Raw genomic sequence first — 10,074 nt, forward strand, 5'->3', positions numbered from 1 at the left:
ACTTCATCAAAATTTAAAATGTCTGTTCTTTGAAAGATACTATTAAAAATGTAAGTAAAGTCATAGACTGAGAGAAAATATTTGCAAAACACATATCAGGATTTATATTCAGAATGTATAAAGAACTTTCAAAACTCAATAGTAAAATAACAAAATCCAATTTAAAAAATGAGCAAGATATTTGAACAGATACTTCACCAAAGAGGAGGTTCTGATGGCTGATTGCAAATAAGCACATTAAAATATATTTAACATCATTAGTTACTGTGGAAAGTTACTGTGGAAACGCAAACTGAAGCAATGAGATACTACATATATTTAGCAGAATAACAAAAAGGAGAAAAGAAAGAACCCTGCCCCTAACTCTTCCCCCACCCCAGCCCCAATCTGACAATTCCAAGTGTTGGTGATTATATGAGGATATGGAACACCTGGGATTTTTATACACTGCTGGGGGGAATATAAAATAAAAGAGCCATTTTGGAAAACAGTTTGGCCGTTTCTTATAAACAAATAATTACTATAGGGCCAGAAATCCCATTCCTTGGTATTTACATAAGAGAAATGAAAACATATGTCTACACAAAGACCTGTATGCCTATATTTATAGCAACCCAAATGCCCATCAGTTGGTAAATAGATAATCAAAACACCTATACAATGGAACAGTGCTCATTAATAAAAAGAAATGAAGTGCTGATACATGCAACAATAAGACATACAGGAAAAAGTAAAACTATAGAGACAAATTACATCAATAGTTGTTAGGCACTGGGGGCAGAGGGCAGGAATTTAAATTTACTACAAAAGGGCATGAGGGAACACTTTGATAGAAATAATCAATATCTTAATTGTGATGGTAGTTACAAAACTGTTTACATGTGTCAAAATGCACAAAACTGTACACCAAAAGTGAATTTTACCGTATGTAAATAAAAAAGTGGTGGGGAGTAATGAAAAGATTTACACATAGAATTAAGTCTAAATACTAGTTACAAATTTGGTTGCAGTATCATACTCAGAGTGATAATTCTTGCAAAAAAGATATTAAAATAAATAATATTAATCATTTGAAATAAGGAACTGGATTCAAAATCAGAGTTTATGTATTGTATTTTTAAATTGGTAAATTAGAAATAATAAAAATAAATGTACCTAAGCTTTCAATTCAAGCAGTTGTAAAGAGAATGATGAAATAAGTCAAAGGAGACCAGGAGGAAGAAACTAATAAAGGTAAAAGCAGATTTTAGTAGATTAGAAAATAGGAACAAGAAGATTTGGTTAATAAATCCCAAAAATATTTATTGAGGAAACTATAAAATAAATTGCTGCCCAAATACTGAAGAAATCAAATGATACCAGGAATTGGAATAGGTTGTAACCACAGATAAGAAGATACAAAATATAAGAGAATGAGATGAGAAACTTAATGCTGTGCTAACTTTTCAATTTCTTTTATTTAACATAGCATTTATTTATCCTGTTTAAGTAATAGTTTTCATGGCAGAAATATGTGGAAAAGAATACTTAAAATCACTCATAATCCTATCAGTAATAACTGTATTATTACTGTTATTATTACTATTATGTTATTGCAGGTATAATTTGCTACCTGTCTATCTCCATATTTATCTATCGATACATTGTAGTTTTTATAAAAAGAGGATAATTCTCTACATTATGTATATTTCTAGAAGCAGAATTCCTGGATAAAATTACATAAAAATTTTTAAGAATTTTGATTTTGTTCTCAAATTGTCCTCCAGAAATAACATAATCCAGAAATCCAGAAATAACATAATTATCTTGTGAGCAGAGTATGAGTGCCTACTTCCCTACCCATTTGCCAATACTGAGTATTAGATTTTTAAGAATTTTAAAAAATAAATTTAAAAAATAAATTTTTAAATAAATAAAACAAATTATTATTTTAATAATAATAAATTATAATAAATTATTTAAATTTATAATAAATTATTTATAAATTTATAAATTGTAAATTATTATAAATAAATTTATAAATTTATAATATAATTATAATATAATTATATAAATAAATTATAAATTTATAATAATTTAAATTATTTAATGAATTATTTAAATAAAAATAAATTTTTAAGAATTTTGATTTTGTTCTCAAATTGTCCTCCAGAAATAACATAATCCAGAAATAGCATAATTATCTTGTGAACAGAGTATGAGTGCCTACTTCCCTACCCATTTGCCAATACTGAGTATTAGATTTTTAGTACCCATTTGCCAATACTGAGTATTAGATTTTTTTTCAGTCTTTGCAATTTAACATGTGAAAAGTGGCATTTAATTTTTAAAATAAATTTTTAAAAATTAATTAATTTTTGGCTGTGTTGGGTTTTTGTTGCTGTGCATGGGCTTTCTCTAGTTGCGGTAAGCGGGAGCTACTTTTCGTTGTGGTGCACGGGCTTCTCATTGCGGTGACTTATCTTGTTGTGGGGCACGGGCTCTAGGCGCCCAGGCTTCAGTAGCTGTGGCACACGGGCTCAGTCGTCATGGCTCGTGGGCTCTAGAGCGCAGGGTCAGTAGTTGTGGCGCACAGGTTTAGTTGCTCTGCGGCATGCAGGATCTTCCCAGACCAGGGCTCAAACCCGTGTCCCCTGCACTGGCAGGAGGATTCTTAACCACTGTGTCACCAGGGAAGTCCCAATCTTATGCTTTTTATACCCAAATGTTACATGTTCTTCAAAGAAACCCTAGAAAATTCAGATAAGAGATGAAATTAAGAAAATAAAAGCACCCATAATCCTGTACCTAGAAAAAGTTATGGTGTATATTTATATTCTAAGCTTTATTAAAAGATGGTATGTATTTGGTCATATTTAAAATGATTTTCAGATTTCAGTGGCTCTAAGTCCTGCCCCTTATCTGCCTATATATGAAGTGATTTCTCTCCCTAAACATTTCTAAGAATCCCCAAGATTACTTACACATGTAAAATAGCTGTTTCTCAACTGTGTCACTTACCTTCTGGGATTCTCTGACAGAAGGAAAATGTTTTCTTATAGGACATCAAAGCTTCTGATGCGAGCTCTTTGCTTTCCTTTTATTACCATGTTCATTGGTCTCATTTGTCCCTAAGCAGTGCCCAGAAACCTGCTGTTGCTCTTCTGCTCTTGGATTATTTGCCTCACTGAGTGCCTCTCACCAGACCTCTGACCCCTGACTGCCTTGCCACCTTGGGTTGTTAGCATTGTGCCACCTCCTCCAATCTTGTGAATCTGGGCTGCCATGGATTGCTGTCCTCATTGTTGTCCTTCTCTAGCTGGTACCAGTCTCTCTTGCTTCACCAAACCTGTTGTCCCTTGATTTTCATTGCTCACCTCTCTCACCAGCCAGGAGGACAATGCCTTCACCTTCTTTTCTTGTGTTCAACTCTTTTCAGAGTGGCGTCCCCATAGCAGAGTTGTTTAGATGTCCAGTACATAGCTTTTATTTCTACCACAGCCCTTTCCTTTCTAGGGGTTTTGGGCTCTCTGGGCTTGGGGGAAGGCTGGGGAAACTAATGGGAGTGAGGTCAGGTCCTTCTGCCCTTCCTTCCCTTGCTCCTTCTAATTCCTAGGACCTGCTGCTATTTCTGGTGCAAGGTGCCAGATTTCCTCTTTCATGTTGATATATTCTTTGGACCTCCACGTTCTTTCTTATGTTGAGTCTGGCCTGGCTTTTCTCAGGTCTTCTCTCCTCACAGATCCTCTCATTTATGGCTACATATCTGATGCCCAATTTTAGACAGTTTCAGTTGTTTTCTGTGGGTCCAAAGAGCAAGGGACCTCTTTAAGGTGTCTAAACATTCCATGAAGGTTAAGCAGTTTTCCAGTATTCTTTGACAGTCTTACTCAACAAGTGGTTTGAGAAATTCTGAGATCTAGAGAAAATGTCCCAAGGAGTTCATGGTATCAAAAGCAATAATGGTGCCTGCTTACATTTATATTAAAGATCAGCAGATAAAATAATTGTTTAAAAAATATCCCTTTAAAAGTGGACATATAGTTCTTCAATATGTAGTTAGTGCACAACGTGGAGATCAAATGAATGTGCTTGTGACTCAGTCACTTAGCCAGACACGGTGAATTGAATATCAACCACCAGCCATTGCTGGACTTGGCCATCACACAGCTGTAAATTATTTTTATTCATAATTATAAAATTATTATTAAGGCTAGACAATTATTTAAGACCATGACATAAGGAACACAGAAACTGCTATATATCAAGTTAATGAAGAATATAAAATATTAATAATTCTCAGATTTTCTTCAATATGAACATCACCAAATCTGTAAGCTGCATCCATTAGATCAAAATTCTCATGTAGCACATTAGGAGATATAAGAATAATTTAAAAATTATTATTTAAATGGAGAATGTTAGAAGACTTTTCATGTGTGGGAATAAAGACTTTTTAACCACATGTGTTACAATTAGGAGAGTGTGCATAAGCAGACAAATGAAACAAAATATGAAAATACTAATTGTATTTTTTTGCATGTAAAATATAAGAATATCAGACATCCATAATAAAATAGTTTTTAATTTATTTTATGCTGTAATTCATAGTTAAATTTAATTATACTCTTGGCTCCCAAGTATCAATATAGTATACTTTAAAAATGATACTTTTTCCTACATAATTAGTCTACATTAACTGGCATGTAAAAAGTCAAAACTTGTTTTTGCACATAGTGGGTATATATTATATGTAAATGTACAATTGTTGAAGATTGCATTTAAATGGAATTTATAATACATTTTCAACCTAAAATCATGTCATTATAACATGCAGTATAAAAAAATGGCAGACCCATTAACAAATATCTAAGGGATTGAAGACATTCTCTGTACTGTTCAATGTGGTAGCAACCAGCTGCATGCAGCTATTACAATTTAAATTAATTAAAATGGAATAAAATTTAAAATTTAGTTTCCTATTTACACTAGCCACATCCCAATTGCTCAAATAGTGCATGTGACTGGTGGCTATTATATTGGATGGTGCAGTTGTATGACATTTGCATCATTGTTCATAGAAAGTTCTATCTGACAGTGTCGATCTATATTATTGTGAAAGGGATTTGTTAGTTAAAATAGTAGGAAAGGCTGCTTTATGTGTTAAAGTTATTCTTGCTAATGTCTTTTCCATGATTATAAGTATTTAGAGAGTAGAATTTATGCCTAACCAGGACTGGTCCATGCTGGACGCTAAATACATACAAATACACTTATTTTATCCCAGTACCAATAATGAAGACAACAACAGGCAGTGAGCCACAGCCACCGCCCGCCTCTACAGGAGACCCTCCAACACTAGCAGTAGGGCACAGTGACGTGCACACAGTAGGCGACCAATAAACGCCTACACGAAGGAGTGACGACTTAGCAAGAAGGAAGCCACCTTCTACCACGCCTGCCTTCCCCAAGAACTACATTTCCTGGTACGCTTGGCGCCACGTGCTCTTGTGAAGTATAAAGAGAGGCAATTACTTCCTACTGCCCCTATCCGCCTTCGCCTGGCGGTGCCACAGTGTTTCCTGGGAAAGGTGGTTGTAGCATTGGTGATCAAGTCCCAGCAAAGAGAGCGCAAACTAAACTTCCCAGCAAGCAGCGCGCCGGCCTAGGAAGAGGGGAAGATGGCGGACGCCAAAGATGGTGTTTTGTGGCCTGCGGGAGCCTCCCGTGCCCCAATTTCATTCAGCTTCAATCGCACGTCTGCCCCGAGATGGCTGGCGGGAGACGCGGCTCCGGAGAAGGATTTCTTGAAGACCGAGAAACGGAGGGAGCTGCAGAGTGTGCAGCCCTCAGAAGACCCCAAGGAACTTGTCATCCCTTTGATCCAGAATGGCCATCTTAGGCAGCCACCGACCCAGGCCCCTGGGCCATCCGCACATACTGAGGTCTTGGTGGATGGGATGCTGTCCCAGGCTGTGAAGGAGCTCATTGAGGAATCCAGGAAGTCTTTGGAGGAGAGAGAGAATGCGGGTGTCGACCCCACGCTCGCTATCCCCATGATCCGGAAAGGATGCACCCGCGACGGGGAAGGGGCAGACAGCGAACCCCGGGCTGAGACAGTGCCGGAGGAGGCTGATTATGAGGCAGTCCCTGTAGAGGCCTATGGGCTGGCCATGCTGCGGGGCATGGGCTGGAAACCTGGCGAGGGCATCGGCCGTACCTTCAATCAAGTGGTGAATCCCCGTGTCAGCTCACTGAGGCCCAAGGGGTTAGGGCTGGGCACCAACCTGACTGAGGTCCAGGCCCTGGTCCCCACCGGCCCCCACCACCTGCTGAGGCCAGATGAGGAGCAAGAGAAGGATAAGGAAGACCAGCCTCAGGGACTGGTGCCTGGAGGAGCTGTGGTGGTTCTTTCTGGCCCTCACCGAGGCCTCTATGGGAAGATGGAAGGCCTCGACCCTGACAATGCTCGGGCCATGGTCCGTCTGGCTGTGGGGAGCCGCATGGTGACTGTTAGTGAGTACTGCCTGCGGCCTGTCTCCCAGCAGGAGTTTGACAAGAACTCCTTGGATCTGAGCCACGTGAGCAAAACTTCCCCAAGGCAACAGAATGGAGCAACCTCGTCATGGAAGGCCCTTCAGGATCAGGACCTCCACGTCCGGCAGGAGGACTCAGCGAGGAAGCGGAAACACCATCCAGACCGGTGGGACCCTGAGCATCTCAGATGGAGACAGGATGGGCCTGCAGCCAAGATTGAGAAAGCAGCTCCCAGGAGTCAGCACTGGCTGCACAGGGACCTGCGTGTGCGGTTTGTGGACAAGCTGCACAAGGGTGGCCAGTATTACAACACCAAGATGACAATCGAAGATGTCCTGAGCCCGGATACCTGTGTGTGTCTGACAGATGAAGGCCAGGTCCTGGAAGGCCTGAGGGAGGGCATGCTGGAGACCCTAGTCCCCAAGGTCCAGGGCAACCGGGTGATGGTGGTGCTGGGGCCATGGGCTGGAAGGGTGGGCCGTCTGCTGGACCGCGACAGAGAGCAGAGCCGGGCTCTTGTGCAGCTGCAGAGAGAGAATCGGGTGGTGGAGCTTCACTATGATGCCATCTGCCAGTACGTGGGCCCCAGCGACTCGGAGGACTGACCTGTGGACACACTTCCATCACCCAGGTTGTTACCAATCCCATACAGTGTGAAAAGCCTGCCTTCACGAAGTGGTGGGGGGGTCATGGTTCCACCCTCCACTTGCAGTGCAGCCCTGGGACAGGATGGACCAGAAGGGAGGCTAGAAACAAACCCAGTATTTACCAGAACTTAGTATATAATAAAAACTAGTTCAAATACTTTGTAAAAAAAAAAAAAAAAGACAACAACAGCAGAAGGAACAATGTCACCATATATTTTGATACACTTTATGTTGTATGAAGTGCTTTTGTGTAAATGTTCTCATTTGAGTTTAAAAACAGTTTCAGGAAGTTGGCAGTGATTATTACTCCCATTTTACAGTTGAGAAGTCTGAAATTCAGGGAAGTGAATGGACTTTTCTAGATGATAACAGCAATAATATTAACAGATGGTTTTTGATCATAAATTTTAAATGGTTGTTAATAGCGAATGTCTATTGACTGTTAATATTATTAGCTATTGATATCAGTAGATAATGTTTCTTGGCCCCTCAATGAATTATGTAATTTAATTATCAGAAACCTCTGATTAGGTACTACTTTTACATTTTCCTATTTTACACATGAGGAAACTAGGGCTTGGGGGAGTTAGGCAACTTGCTCAAAAGTCTGGGATTTGAACTCAGGTAGTCTTCTATGCTTGTATGTTGGGTTAGATTCATACTCTGGCTTTTCCTCTTCTCTCGCTTTGGCCTTTGAGATCCAAAACATGAGCCCACTTGATAACTTGGTGGTCCCAATTCGACCATCTTGTAAAGAAAGAAAATTTAGCAACTATTGTGTTGTGTATTGTATTGTGTCAGATAATCCCACAATATACATTATATTGAATGTAGCCAACCTTGAGATGCTGTGTACTGATGGCATCTTGATGGGACAGAATGAAGCTATTGATCAAAGGAAAAAAGGACACGTGCCTCTTTAGAGTCAGCCTTACATTTGTTTGCAGCTGGAAACAATTATGAGTTTCTGCTACAATAGAGAAGACTGACAATATACTGTCAGCCAAAGACCTAGAAATCTCACAATTAAGCCAATCTCAACTTGGCATTGAGATGCCTCTGTAGTCATGGGTGAGGACCTCCAGGTGTTTACATCATTTTCAGCCCAACATTTTCAGGTACTTCATGTGACTCCAGCTCTGTGACAAATGTGAGTTAAGTTTTCTGAGTCTTAGGGCTTGGGCAGAAATGAAGGTATACAGATGGAGGGCTGATGCAGAATTTGAAGTATTGTCACGTTTGTGTCAATGGCTGAAAAAGTTTCTGCAAGCAGTCAGAACATGTTGCTGCACATCAATTAGATAAAAAATTGCTGAGTTTCAGTAAAATTCTGCTGGCCATGAAGGTGAAAACCATATTGTCAGAGCTTTTTGTCATCTATAGGACAAATACTAGGCTTCTTAAGCACTGTGTGTCTGTGTGTATGAGAGAGAGAGAGAGAGAGAGAGAGAGAGAGAGAGAGAGAGGGAGGGAGGGAGGGAGAGGAAGAGAGAGAGAGAGGGAGGGAGGGAGAGGAAGAGAGAGAGAGAGGGAGAGAGGGAGAGAGGGAGAGAAAAAGAAATTTCACAAACAGAAGATAGTAAGTCTGTGGGTATATATGTATATTGGCTGTAATCTCTCAGTTGCAAAAGTCAAACTCAATTCAGGCTGGTTTAAACAAAGAAACAAAATGGAATCCATTGGTTCATGTAACTGGTATTTTCAAGGGATCAAGCTATATTTAGAAATGGCTGAATTATGAGGTTAGATTAATATCATTAAGAAGCTTTCTCTTTTTTTGTGTCTTACAAATTGAAAAATATACTATTTTTTAATTTGAATTCATTCTCAGGAAGGCTCTCTTCATATGGCCACAAAGCTGTCCTTAACCACGTCATCTTAAATGGTTCTTAGCCTCTATAATCCTATAAAAGGGACTACTTCTTTACCAGTAGTTCAGAAGAAGTTCCATGGAGGGCTCTGATTAGTCTGACATGGGTCATCTGATCATCTCTGAACCATCTTTTTTTTTTTACATCTTTATTGGAGTATAATTGCTTTACGATAGTGTGTTACTTTCTGCTTCATAACAAAGTGAATCAGTTATACATATACATATGTTCCCATATCTCTTCCCTCTTGCATGTCCCTCCCTCCCACCCTCCATATCCCACCCCTCCAGGCGGTCACAAAGCACCGAGCTGATCTCCCTGTGCTATGCGGATGTTTCCCACTAGCTATCTACCTTACGTTTGGTAGTGTATATATGTCCATGCCTCTCTCTTGCTTTGTCACAGCTACCCTTCCCGCTCCCCATATCCTCAAGTCCATTCTCTAGTAGGTCTGTGTCTTTATTCCTGTCTTACCCCTAGGTTCTTCATGACATTTTTTTCCCTTAAATTCCATATATATGTGTTAGCATACGGTATTTGTCTTTCTCTTTCTGACTTACTTCACTCTGTATGACAGACTCTAGGTCTATCCACCTCATTACAAATAGCTCAATTTCGTTTCTTTCTATGGCTGAGTAATATTCCATTGTATATATGTGCCACATCTTCTTTATCCATGCATCCGATGATGGACACTTAGGTTGTTTTCATCTCCGGGCTATTGTAAATAGAGCTGCAATGAACATTTTGGTACATGACTCTTTTAGAATTATGGTTTTCTCAGGGTATATGCCCAATACTGGGATTGCTGGTTCATATGGTAGTTCTATGTGTAGTTTTTTTTTTTTTTTATGGTACATTTCTTTTCTTTTTTTTTTTTAACATCTTTATTGGGGTATAATTGCTTTATAATGGTGTGTTAGTTTCTGCTTTATAACAAAGTGAATCAGTTATATATAAACATATGTTCCCATATATCTTTCCTCTTGTGTCTCCCTCCCTCCCACCCTCCCTATCCCACCCCTCCAGGTGGTCACAAA

At 39.4% G+C, this 10,074-nt stretch overlaps 1 protein-coding gene across 1 annotated transcript; it reads left to right on the forward strand.

Moving 5' to 3' along the window:
• Window positions 1–5,622: 5,622 nt before the first annotated feature.
• Window positions 5,623–7,159, forward strand: LOC101269794 (G-patch domain and KOW motifs-containing protein-like). The gene has a single exon (XM_033431208.2). It carries the CDS (start codon window positions 5,661–5,663, stop codon window positions 7,119–7,121), a length of 1,461 nt encoding a protein of 486 aa, XP_033287099.1. The 5' UTR covers window positions 5,623–5,660; the 3' UTR covers window positions 7,122–7,159.
• The last annotated feature ends 2,915 nt before the right edge of the window (window positions 7,160–10,074 follow it).

Source organism: Orcinus orca, chromosome 6 (genome assembly GCF_937001465.1).
Source record: "Orcinus orca chromosome 6, mOrcOrc1.1, whole genome shotgun sequence".
Taxonomy (NCBI): Eukaryota; Metazoa; Chordata; class Mammalia; order Artiodactyla; family Delphinidae; genus Orcinus; species Orcinus orca.